Genomic DNA, 14157 nt, shown 5'->3' on the forward strand with positions numbered 1-14157 from the left:
TCAAAATTTTCCTTCATGAGATTAAATTATAAAATGGAAGAAAATTAAATCATTTAAACAACATAGACAGACACACATACATACATATATACATATATATGTAACAATGAATAAAATATACAACAAACACATGGACACATAAAAATACAGGCACAGAAATGCATATACAACACACAAAAATGCACACATAATACACATACAACACAATACGGACATTCATACAACATAGATACATACATCGCAGCTGAGACATAAAAGGCAGAAGAAGAAGCTCCATTTTCAGGGTCCTTCACAATGTTAAATTTTTTTTTTTACAATGACAGCTGCATTTTTCTATTTTGAAAAATATCCAAAGTGTCAGGAGCCTCCTATTAACAGGGTGAGCGATGAAAGACTGAGGGTGTTCACAGGGGAGGAGGGATACAAAGTTACAGAGAAGCCTGCTAAACATGGAGGGCTCTCTTCCAGACCTGGTGCCAATGAACACAGCCCTTGAATCTCATCGGTCTTCAAGGCAACCAGGGAGCCCCTCACGTCCCTGCCACAGCCTTCTGTCACAGATCAACTTAATTTTTTTTATGTTTTCAAGCAGAATATCTAGAAGTACCAACTAAACTAAATTAGTTCATGAAAAAATATAATGTTTAGTTAAATTTCCATTTTGGAATTACGACTGAATATTCTAAATAGGTATTTTATGTTAAAAATATTTAACAGAATGAAAGGCAATTTACGTGATTCCTAGATGTTATATGAAAATCTATTTCCCGAAAATCATATTTGCAAATGATCATCTCAGATGTCTATTAAGATGAAAGCCGGCAAAGCCGTTTATTGCTACATTAATAAGTTGGACAGGGAATTTTAATTAATGTTATATACAATTTATTCTCTATTTTCATTTTCCCCAAAGGCAGTATAATTTCTACTTTTTGGGATTCTAAATGTACAGATATTATAAACGAAAGGATATGAAAAACATACTTCTGAAAGGATAAAAAGTATGAAAAACATACTTCCTAAAGGATAAAGAGCTTTTCAGTAGTAGGTTTTGCTTGAAGGTCTGTTTTATATTACAAACAAGGCCAGCAGTGGTGGGCTTATAAATTTTGAGCCACATAAAATTTTAAGTCACACTGGTTTGGTTGATATATATTTACATAAGAACTCTTAAGGACAAGAAATGTTAGATAAATGTCAATTACTGTACATTAAGGAAATAACATCCTTTAGATCATCTAATAAAATAAAGGTTTGCAATAAAAACTCAGGATTGTCTCAGAGAGCCCAAGGCCATTTAAAAAGCTCCTGAAATGTCCTCCTGAAGAAACAAAACATTAGCAAGCCAATTCGAAGGGTAGGCTGCTTTCATTTCCAAGCATGACATTTCCATTTCCCAGGCCCAGTACCTATGCACGATGGAGGGTCTGGCTGCCAGAAGAAGCGACTGTTCAGCTGCACACAGGTGATCTTGGCTTGTCCTTGGAGCTGGTATCCAGGGTCACACTGGAAGGTGATGGTATCTCCAGGTTCCCGGCTGTCACCATAGCGGGTACCATTCTGAGGCATTCCAGGGTCATTGCAGGTGGATGCGATGGATGCTGCAGAGGAGCAAACAACAGCTGGTCAGGTGACTGAGAACCAGGTGTCCACACATGCTGGGGTGGCTGCTGCCTCTAGGATGAAATGCTCAGCATGGGTATAGTGCACCCAATGTTTTCAGGGAGCATAAGAAAAGGAGACTTCCTTGGGGGAGGGTTCAATGGCATGTGCTTTGCTTCCAAGCTCATGTTGAATAAATCCTAGCAAAATCGTATTGAAGTTTGGCCACTGAAGAAATTCTAACTATCAACTTTACCATATTACTTAGTACACATTATACACACAATTCTCTTCTAGTCTGCCCCTTAACAATGATTAATAACATCACATATCTCAAGTTAAATGATTTAATGAAAGAACTATGGTTTTAAGCCAAACTATGGTTTTAAAATGCAATTGGAAGTTTTCCCTGATGTGACCCTTCACAGTGACTGGGAGAGTGAGCCAGACATCAACCTTATCAGAGGCACCAGGGATGCACAGGCTACTACTGTCCAGGAAAAATGATCAATTATACTTCCAATTTTTTTAAAATAAAAAACTTATAATTTAGTCACTTAGTCTTTATAAAACACTGGAAAACATGTTATTGGAAGAGAAAGAGAAAAAGAGAGAGAGACAGAGAGAGATAGAGAGAGAGAGAGACAGAGAGAGAGGGAGAGAGAGAGAGGAGAAGGGAGGAAAAGAGCAGAAGGGAGAAAAAAGAGGGAAATGGAGAGAGAGTGAAGAAAAATAAAGGAATGAGTGAATGCAGGAATAAAGAAGAAAGAAAGAAAAGGAAAGAAAGAATGAGAAAAGGAAAGGAGGCTGGACAGAGGGTCAGGTGCTGCCTGTCCCGGCATGAGGTCCCACTTCTGAATCCCTAGCACCCATGTAAAATCCAAGGTATGTAGTGGCACTCAACAGTAACCCCAGTCCTGGGGAGGTAAAGGCCGGAGGATGCTTGCTGGTCACCCACTCTAGGCCAAAAGGTCTCCTTGGGTTCAGAAAGAAGGCATATCTCAAAAAAATTAGTTATCCAATACTAAGTGGCCAGCCCTGAAAACATATTCTTACAAAGAACATTAAACAGACTAAGCAGGTTGTACTTATGAATTTAAGAACACACACACACACACACACACACACACACACACACACACACACACAAAAGAAGAAAGAGAAGAGAGGGGAGGGGAGGGAAATGACTAAGTAAAAGGATTTCAATGAGTTGTTTGCAGCTGCACTGCTCATACCTAGCGGTTGTGGAAACACTAGGCAGGGCATCCTGTTCCTGCTAGCCATCACAAAAGCACACTCTTGAAATCATGTCATGTGGGCAGCTGCCTTCCTACCCAACCCAGGGAAGAGGAATGCCCAAGAGCCCAAACTCACTCTAGGGTTCTGGACCCTATCATCCCGTGGAATTTGATAGCCCAAGGAAAGAGTGACTGTGTCCCATTTCTACAGCAGCCGTGGGCTCTGTGCCATACTTAAAATTAGGAGATACACCAAAGATTCAAAGCTTAAAATTCCTTTAAGTCCTTTGATTCTTCCTTTCCCGCTTCTGCCTAGAACAATGGAAGGTTACCATTGACATGAGTGGCTAGGGTATGTTGACATTCCATTCAGGACACAAGGGGAACAAGGAACAGGTATGTACATTTTCCCTGCCATCCAAAGGTTTGTGGAGTTAATGAGCAGCCTTTGTGCATTTGACTAGTGAATTCTGTAACAGTCTTTTGTATATACATATACCTAAAGATAGTGTGTCATATGCATTTATACGTGTGTGATACATATTATTATATTTATGCATGACTACTTAAATTCACTTAAATAAAAAATTAGAAAATACCATTTTAAAAGGCGAGTGGAGCTGAGGAATGTAACTAAGTTAGTGAGTACTTGCCTAACATGCATGAAGCCATCCATGTGTTCCATCCTCGGCACCACATAAACCTAGAATGATGGCTCATGCTCCCAATCCCAGCACTCTGCAGGTAAAGAAAGGCTAGAGGGCTAACTCTAAGGTTATCCTTGGCTTCATGGTGAGTTTGAGGTGATGAGGCTAGCCTGAGATACAGGAGACCTTGTCTCAAATATATAAAAATAAAAATAAAAAACAAGACCTGTGTGGTTGAAGGGTTTCTAAGCTGACGGAGGAGCACTGGTGAACAGGAGACGGAATGTGTGTCACTGTGCAGTCACAGCCAAGAGCCCCAAGAGACAGAAGTGGAGGGGAGCGCTAGAGTCAACATCAAGGACCCCATGGTGGGTCGGGGCTATGTCGAATGACAGGCCTGCTCGGTGGGAGGCAATTAGAGCCTAATGGTCTCATGCACTGATCTCTACTAACTACTCAGTGAAAGCAAGGCTAATAACCAAGTGATTAGATGAGGAGGGAGAAGAGGCACTGAGCGAACTGGCCCCCTGGCTGGTCCTGCTTCTTCTTAGAGCCAGGGGAGGGCAGCAGCTAGCTGTTGTACCTCCTCACTTTCATTCTCTCCCAGGGTTTCATTGCATATTGAATTACAGACTCATGGGCATCTCCAGCACGTCAAGAATAGCATAATGAAACAGCTCCTGCCATTATGCACACACCAATGGGATCATCCTGCAGCTGTGACCACCCTCCCCAACCCTTGCCTACACTCCAGTAATGACTTTCCTGAATGTTTTTCTATAATTCCTTGCTGTCCTGGTGGATCACCATGAATTTCTGCCTTCCAGTAGTAAGTGCCCAGGAGGCTCAGTGCTATATGCTGGTGGAAATTCTGCACACAGGCTCATACCAACTCTCTGCATCTTTCTCTCTCCCTTTTCTTAGTGTTAGACTTCTGAGGGTCATGTGTGGGCATGATGTATAGTGTCTTAGTTAGGGTTTTGTTGCTTTGAGGAGATGTCATGACCATGGCAACTCTTATAAAGGAAAACATTTAATTTGGGCTGGTTTACAGTTTCAGTGGTTTAGTCCATTATCATCATGGTGAGAAGCATGGCAGCACACAGGAAAACATGATGCTAGAGAAGGAGTTGAGAGTTCTACATCTTGATCCACAGACAGCAGCAGAAGACTGTCACCCTAGGCCTAGCTTGAGCATAGGAGACCTCAAAGTCCACCTTCACAGTGGCACATTTCCTCTAACAAGGCCACATCTACTCCAATAAGGTCACACCTTCAAACAGTGACACTCCCACTAGACCAAACATTGAAATACAAGTCTATGTGTGAGTGTGGGGGGCATTCCTATTCAAACCACCATAGTTAGATTATCCTTCTCACTTATATAGCTCTCTCTCTCTCTCTCTCTCTCTCTCTCTCTCTCTCTCTCTCTCATGTGTGTGTGTGTGTGTGCCTGTGCAAGTTAATGTGCATGAGAGTGTTTGTGCCCTCATGTGTGATTGTAGAGGCCAGAGTTCACTTTCCATGATATATTTTGAGAAAGTATTTCTCACTAAACTTGTAGTCCACTGACTGGGATCATCTTAGCCCCATTTCTAGCTGCTGGGGTTATGGGCACCCAGCATTACACTCATCTTTTTGAAGAGGTGGTATGGACTGAACTCAGGTCCTTGTGCTTGCTCAGCAAGCACTGTACCCTTAGTTTCCTGATACATTAGCTATATCACAAGCTTCCCATTCTCCTCTGATTGTATTTTTTAAAAATCCAAAATCTCTTATCTATAGGCTCATGTAAAAATTTAAGTTACACATTTTCTTATTCCAAAAGGGGAAAGCTGGGGCATAAAAAGAGTCATATCAAAGTAAAACCAAGATCTAGCAGTACAAATAGTACCAAGTCTAGCATCATGGTCTCACTCATGATCTTCTGGGCTCCAAAAGCTTTAGCATACTCAGATCTACAACTCTGCCATCTGCAGCATGCACAGCTTGTCTCATAGGACCAGGTTGCCTTTACTCCATACCTGCTGCTGTCTTTGTCAGTGTCTTATGGCCCTGGCATATCCAATATCCTGAGGTTTCCATGGCAACTCAGGTTGCAACTTTACCAGTGGGATACTCATCTCTCTTTAAGGGTTCTAACTCTGCTATATGATATCAAGCCTCAGCTTTTCCCCATGATCCCTTCAATCCTGGGTTCTCTGCTGCAACTGGGGCTACATGGTTACCAATGGGCTCCTAGCTCCTCTTCATGGACTCCAACTATGCCACACAGTACCTGAGCTCAGCCTTCCTCATTGTCCCTGCCAACCCTGTGTCTCTCATGCTGTCAAAAGTAGTACCAGATAGGTGACTCTTACATACTGCCAAGTTCAACTATCGTCTTGAGATTCAACTTTCCTATACCTGAACCAGAGCTTCTGTGTGCAGAGTCTGAGGAATGACTTGCCAAAAGATATTTTACCCCAGTGATGCTGGTCTCTTGTGAACCACAGCATAATCTTTAGCCTTAGATGACCAGGATTCTTAAACTAAAACACCACATTAAAAATCTCAATACCATATTCATGTACCCCTGAAACTTCAAGAACCAGGCCTTCACAGTCTGTGCTATTCTCAATATTGTCTTCCAAGATTCAATAATACTAGTTCATTAAGCTTGGCATATTCACTGGCTTTTTCAGCCCCAAGTTCCAAATGCCTCCACAATCCTCCACAAAAAGACATCTTTATACTCTACTTCTCCTGGTACCAATTCTGTTCTAGCTTGTTGTCTGTTCCTGTGATAAGCTCTCTAATCCAAATCAACTTAGAAGAAATAATTATTTCAGTTTACACTTCCAGGTCACAGATCATCATTGAAGGAACTCAAAGTAGGAAGTCAAGCAATACAATGCTGTCTACTAGTTCATCTTCTGGCTCATGCTCAGCTCTATTTCTTACACAGTTCAGGGCTACCTGCCTAGGGATAGTTTTGTCCAGAGGGCTGGGCCCTCCCATATCAATCATTAGTCAAGACATTCTCTCACAGACCTGGCCACACAGGGTAGTTGATATGGGCAACTTCTCAGTTGAAGTTTTCTTTTTCAGGTGACTCCAGGTTGTATCAAGGTGACAATAACACTTCCTAAACACTGAAAGAATCTGGTCAAATAAGATGAGCAAACACTCTCTGTTAAGGTTTCCTCTGAGAGACCCCTCCCCCCACCCCCCCAGCCAAATGTCTCTGCAGGACTCAGCTCAGCACTGTCCTACAGTAAGACACTTTCATCACTGTCAAAATCAACATATTCTAAATAAACAGAACCACAGCACATATCCCCCTACCCCAATCCTATAAAAATTCTTCCAAAATAAAGACCCACAGAGGATACATGTGTGAAATACTGGCTCACACTGACCCTTGAATGTCCTTTAATAGTAAGAGGTTTGACACATCCTTTAAGGTATCCTTTTCACTTCTAAACCAAATTTTGCCTTAGAGTTTCTGCAATAACAATGATCATTAACAACTGAGGACTTAGAAAATCATAATGTCTGTGTTACACAATAAACTGAAATACTGGATCCAAATAGTTTTCAACACTTCCAGCTTCATAGTGAGTTATAATATGATAGCAACAATTGTGTCCAAGAGGATATTCCTACTGTACGCACACCTTCAAGGATTATTCGAGATTACCAGCCAACCCACCACTGAGGCTTAGTCAAATTGAAAAGGACTCCCACTTGGGAGAGCAGGCCCTGCACCTTACCTGGGCAGCGTCATAGAGCCAATGGTGTTGGCCAAGGTGTGAGTGAGCCAGCCCCAAAATTGTCAGCATGGGAGAGCTGTTCCCATTACTCATATGTCATGTAGTAGCACAGGGGGCGAGGAGAGATGCCCTCCCTACCCTCACACATCAGCACCACACATCTGAGGCAGATGGGAGAGCTGACACTGAGGTCAGAGGGGTAGAAGAGTTGTCCCTGCCCCTCATCAGCTGCAGCACTCGGGAGAGCAGGCCCTGCACCTTGTCAGGGCAACACATTAGAGCCAACCCCATTGGCGGAGATATAGGTGACCCAGCCTGACATTGTGAGCATGAAAACACTGTCCCCATTATCCACCCATCATGTGGTGGCATGGGCTGGGTGGGAGAGAGATGCCCCCTCCCCTACTCCCATCAACACCTGAAGCAGAGAGGGAGCTGGCCCAGAGGTCATAAAAGCAGGAAAGCTAGCCCTACCTCTTTCCTGCTGCAGCACTTGGAAGAATGGCCCCTATGTCATACTCAAGCAACACAGTAGAGCTGGCCCTGAAGGTGTAGGTGTGGGAGATCTGACCCTGAGGACCTGAAAGCAGGAGAACTAGCCCCATCCCTTGCTCATCACTACAAGGGGTAAACTCACCAGGGCAATGCAGGAGAGCTCACCCTGGTGGTGAGGACAAAGGCGAACTGGTGGGCTAACCAGCCCTGCAACTACCCCTGCCCAGAACCAGGGTTATAGGTTAGTATCCCAGTATCTACCTCATCTGTGATCTGCTGGAGCATGTGAAGGGACTGGTTCTGCAGACCCAAAGCTGCAGGATCTCCACAACATAGGACAATAACAGGATAACCAAGAGGAGATCCAGTGAGGGCCCAGCATCGATAGTGTAGCAGAAACCAGAGGCTTGACCCAGACTAATGACTCTTTGCAATGAACACTTGCAAGTAAAGATATATGGACAAAAGGGTTTACTGCGTGACTCACTATGTCATACTACAGCTTCCTTGACAAGATTTGCCCTGCCTCTTTTTCTTTTCTTTTTTCCTTTTTCTCTTAAATTTCACTGGGGGTAGGGGTTTGGGGTTCTGTAAGGGCAGAGGTTGCATACACAGGGACAGGAAATGAATGGGATCCAGATGCATGATGTGAAAGACATAAAGTATAAATAAAAAGAGATTTAAAAGCAGACAGACAAACAAACAAAAAAGAAATGGACTCTCAACTCTTTTGGAATTGTAAAATAAAAATAAAAGGTTCCTAGGGTTATAGAGATTTGATTAGAAAAACAACAACAACAATAAGAACACTTGAAGAAAGAGGAAGGAAATGATTTCTTTTTTTAATGCCGGAGGGAATATGTGAGTTGCATTTTTCAAACAAACTTCATTTTCTTCTCCTTTAATTTTGAATTGAAGATAGATGTTCCCTGGGAAAGGCCATAAACTTTGTTCCTTATAAGTCTGAAAGCCTCCAACCAGAGATGTACTGGGCAGGAATTGCTTCTGTATCTCAGGGTCACAGCCCAGTTGCCAATGATGGCATTCTTACTCCTCTTCAGTATTCTGATCCTGTACGTGCTCTGACACATCTTTCACTCAGTGTCCTTTTAAATAGTTTTGGGCCAGATGGGACTTGGGAGTCTCTCAATTTTCAATCTCCTCACCATCAAAAAGGAAGTGATGCTTTCGGTGGTACCCATCCCCCAACAGTCTCATTGGGAAGGGAGGCTTCCTGAGCTGACTGATGTTCAGGTTCCTGATTTGCCAGGATCCCTAGAATGCTCAAGTTATAGAGAACCTTCCCTGACTGTTTTCTATGTAAAAAAGGACACTCCACTAGCTGCTCTGCAGAATCCAGAACCCATGCATGTGAGCAATGACTTCACAAATAAATACTAAGTGCTGGCAGCACATCTGACATTTTGTTGATGATTTATAGCAATGACATATAGACTCTCCCACAACAAGAAGCTACAGTGATGTTAGTCTCCAACTAGGTGGTCTTACTGGGGGACTTTGTGGAATATAATTCTTAATTATATAAAAGTAATTTTCTTGTTTGACCAGAAGAGATATTAAGAATTTAAGCTACAGTCTGTTAAATAAATGACGTTCTCCATCCATGATGTTACACCATCATTTAAAATGTATTTGCTGTCTAAATCCATAGACTAGGTGGCCCTCTATGTTCATGGTTTTTGTATCCATGAACCTGAACATTGTGTCTATGTTGGATATGGACAGACATGTTTCCCCTGCCATTTCTTCCTAAACAGCACAGTGTGATGGCTGTTTACAAATATCTCATTGCATTGGGTACTGTATGTATCTAGGGAAGGTATAAAGGGCACATGAGAGTGTACACAGTTATTTCAGGTACTACATCATGCTGTGTCAGGGGCTCAAGCACCCACAGACTATGGTATCTCAGGCGGGTGGAGGAACCAATTCAGCCAGAGGCTGCTGAGGCATGGAGGAGAAAGTCTACTTGATGTGTCTGGGTTACTGAAAACCCCCGTGTGCAGTACACTAAGGAGATAGGATACTCTGACATCTGCATGGACATAAAGCAGTGTCAATACCCGCCACATCCAGAAACATACACAGACAAAACTCAGTTTCCAACCTGAACTCTAAGTAGGAATTTTGTCTCTCCTAAGTGAGATGGCCACTGTATTAGGAATGGGCTGAGAGTGTGCAGCTTACAACATGGGGTCATGAGCAAAGTGCATGGAAGAAAATACTCTTCTTCCTATGTGTACACATGTATATGTGTGTGTACATATGTATGTGTGTGCATTCATGCGTATGTGCATGTGTGTGCTCACATCTACACAGGTACTTGTATATGTATGTATACCTGTGTGGTCATATGTGTGAGTGCATTTATGTGTGCATATATGTACATATGTATATGTGTGCATGTGTATATATACATGTGTGCACATAGATATATGTGGAAGTGTGCATATACGTATTTATGTGTATATGCATATGTGCGTACGCATATATGTTGGTTTGCACATACTCATGTATTTGTATTTGTATATATGTGCCTGTGTGAGTATATACAAGGATGTGTACATGTTTATTTGCATATATATACATTTAAGTATATAGGTATATGTGTGCATGTATGAGCATATATGTGTGTATAAGTATGTATCCATATATGTATGTATGTGTGTGCATATATGTGCATATGAGTGTATATATATATATGTGCATGTGTGTATGTGTGTACATGCTCCTAGTCATATGCTTCTATGCACATTCCTATCCTGTATCATGACAGGCTCCTTCTTTCTGCATGTGTCAGGTTGATTCAGCCTTGGGACTGATGCAACATCAGAGTTGTCCTTTTTGGTATACAGATGTAGGTCAGGTCCTACCCATGTCTCTAGGGGAAGCACCAGCTTATGTTTCCATGGAGACCAGCCTTTCATAAAAGGCTAAAGGTCTACAAAAGCATAAAAGTATTTGATTTTTGGAGATGGAGGTGCAGCTTGTGGAGATGGAGATGAATTTGCAGCTTGTGGACCCAAGGATTTACATGGGAAGTTATATCTGGGTCACCTCTGGCCTGGAAGAGGTTGGTACCTCATGGGGAAATCCAGCATCCTTGAGTACAAGGTGCTGATCCTGGGTGGACACATGGGCAGTAGGGATTCAGTCCCTTCCCTCCTCTGGCTGAGGAACTGAGCATCAGGATCTCATAGGATGAAAGAGCAAGTGATTGTTCTTTGGGAAATAAGGGTTGAGTACACACACAGGAAGTGTGAAATTAGAGATTTAAAAGGTCAGGGCCTAGGCTGAGTGTCATAGTGGAGATGGGTGCATGATCAGCCTTCACTAGTGACAGCACTCACAGAGGAGCTGTGTGTCCCTAGGACCCACACTTGCCCTATCAATCCTGGGCATGCAGATCACAGCCAAACTCCCTGGGAGAGTGTGAGCCCCACACTGAAACAGATTCCTCCAGAGAAGACTCTTGGTTGTCAGAGAACAGAGGCAGGGGTGTCAGAAAGAGCCACTGCAAAGGACCAGGGCATGCCAGTACTGAGTCCCAAAGCAGACTGGGAATTCTGTAATTTATCACCAGGGTGAACACATTGTTCACTGACCACCTTAGCATCTCTGTCCGTGGCTCCACCTCCCCATATCCTGACTGTTGTCCATGACTGTCTCCTTTCCACCTCCCACATTCATCCAAGTGTGACCTATGCCCATAGGGAAACAGCTCTCATTCCCCACTTGTCTTGGTTCTATGACAGAAATTAGAGTAAGGAGAGCTTTCATCTTGCTGGAGGATAAACCAGGCACTCAGCTGAGGGGCTCACACACTTCAGGACTCAGAACATGCAGATTGAATGGGGTGTTGATTACGTGTCCCATTATCATTACTGAATAGCCACCACAGCAAGCTTGAGACCACTACAACAACAAAACAATGCACTGCCAAGCAAAGATGGACTGTTTATGTGATTAAACGTGAACAATTAATTCTGACGATAACCAGCATATATACAACCAGTACAACTTAACCGTGGATAAGCATGAAATAAAAACTGATTTAAATAAAAACAGTGGTACTAGAGAGAGGTCTCAGTCATTAAGAGCACTGGCAACTATTGCAGGGGACCAAGGTTTGGTTCCCAACACCTATAGAATAGCTCATAACTGTCTGTAACTCTAGTTCCGAGGAAATCTGACACCCTCCTCTGATCAATGCAGACACTAGGCTCACTCCAGAGAAGACTCTTGGTTGTTAGAGAAATGGCCAAGGTCACAGGAGACTCCAGAACAGAAAATAAGCCACAGGTTCTTCACTGTGCGTAATTAAAATATGATGATGCAAACTGTTACATCCCCTGCATCAAGTGTTACAAAGCAATCAGCTGCTGACTATTAAGACACCATGGTCAGCTCTGCAGAGTTACACAGCAAATAAAGTCATCCCTAGGTTTGGATGCTACTTGATCCTTCTCCAACATGCTGAAATAATCAAAATGACAAAAGAGCTGATGGCTGGTTGACTGGGGTTAGGAGATGGGAGGGAGCTGATGGGTCTTGGGAGCAGATTAAATGCCTACCTGGGGGACCCTAATTGAGATAGAGATGATCTGCCTGCTCATGACCTTGGTGTATGTCTGGGTAAGTCTGAAAACAACACTGTGTGGATCCCCACACAAAGGAAACATTCCTTAAACCACCATAGAGGCTTAAACTACCTCAGAATAAAACATTTAGAAAGCCACATATGCCACATGATGGGACCTGCATGGCTGTGCAGTCAGTACACAGTTTGTTCTCTCTCTCTCTCTCTCTCTCTCTCTCTCTCTCTCTCTCTCTCTCTCTCTGTGTGTGTGTGTGTGTGTGTGTGTGTGTGTGTGTGTGTGTGTGTGTGTGTGTCTGCTCAGTGAGCCTGGGCTGGCTGTGCACAGTGAATACATGCTTTGCCTCATCTAATATTGTTTTCATTACAGGAAATCATGTGCACATACATATTTAATTTCAAAACTCAAAGTTTCCAGAACTTGTCACACACATCATGCATTTCTGAATGTTCTTTTGTGGCAGATGCACTGGCAATTTCATGTTGTAAAATTCCTGTAACTGTTGACAAATTTGAAGAGGCACAAACGCGCTGATAGCAGCATCCACCGCAGGTCACGGTGGCTGCTTTCTTTGGATAATGAGCATTTAACGAACATCAAACCACACAAACAGCCCATTCCAGTTAACACAGTTCCTATTACCCAGGAGGCTGGTGCTGTAAGCCGGAAGAAAGACAAAGTGTATAAGTAAAAGGACAAGGACTCCCCAGACAGATGTATACAACATCCTAGAACACGAAAGGGTTTAGCTTGTGAGAGGAGAGACAAGTGTTAAGATACCTGTGTAGACAGGAACCGGGACACCGGCACCAGTAGCGCTAAACAGGCTTAGGACATATCCTCACCAGTCCTTTAGGCTGATATTCCCCCATGGTAAATTCTCCTCTTCTTTCTTTTTCCTAAGATTTATTTTTATTTTTATGTATCTATGTGTGTAAGGAGGTGGGTGGGTATGGGTATGTATGTGTGTGTGGTGGGGTTGTGGTTGTGTGTGTGTGTGTGTGTGTGTGTGTGTGTGTGTGTGTGTATGGAAGTGTATGTGTGTGTGTATTTGTGCATATATGTGTATGGGAGTACATGGGTATGTGGGCATGGGTGGGTGTCCAGGGAGGCCAGAGGAGGGGGTTGGGTCTTCTAGAACTAGAGTTACAGAATGCTGCTTGCCTCCCGACATGGGTGCTGGGAACCACACTCTGGTCCTCCATAACAGCAGCAAAGGTCCCCTTGACTGCTGAACAATGCTCTGCCCCTGTAAATTTGCACTTATGATCTCGCCTGTTGCTGTGTGCTTCCTGGCTATGAAAATACGCCTTGTGGTATTCCTACCATACAGATGTGTATATCGAGATTTACATCTGAAAAGACTTCAAGAAATAAATCAACCACTTTGATTTCATAGTACAGTCACACGGGTTTCATTAAAGACAAGAACCCAGTAGGAATCCCAGGAAAAGCTTTCAAGATTATTAAATGAGAATAAAGTATTCCAGAAGGTTGCTGATACAGCTGTTAAGCTAGGTTGTACCTCCACCCCCACCCTGACACACACTTGCTTTTACTTTGGCATTCAGCTGTTACTTCTGTCACTTAACTTTTGTAACTATCCTTGCAATTTCCCATAGTGACATTGTAATGCCATCTTTTATACATTGTAACTTTAGCTCTTTATTTACTTAAACCTGAGACTTACAATAAGCTCTGGGAAGCCAATGTAGAGTCTAGGGAGCGACATATGTAAGTCATTATCTTTCTATTCTTACAAATAAATACAGCCATCGCTTCTACATAGGATACTATGTGA

General features: G+C 42.8%; 1 protein-coding gene across 1 annotated transcript in view; it reads right to left on the reverse strand.

Moving 5' to 3' along the window:
• Csmd1 (CUB and Sushi multiple domains 1) overlaps positions 1–14157 on the reverse strand; it is a 1274530-nt gene that overhangs the window by 195987 nt on the left and 1064386 nt on the right. The window contains 1 exon segment of the mRNA XM_059244994.1: positions 1410–1601. Within this exon segment, the coding sequence (XP_059100977.1) occupies positions 1410–1601 (192 nt within the window).

This window comes from Peromyscus eremicus, chromosome 17, assembly GCF_949786415.1.
Source record: "Peromyscus eremicus chromosome 17, PerEre_H2_v1, whole genome shotgun sequence".
Taxonomy (NCBI): Eukaryota; Metazoa; Chordata; class Mammalia; order Rodentia; family Cricetidae; genus Peromyscus; species Peromyscus eremicus.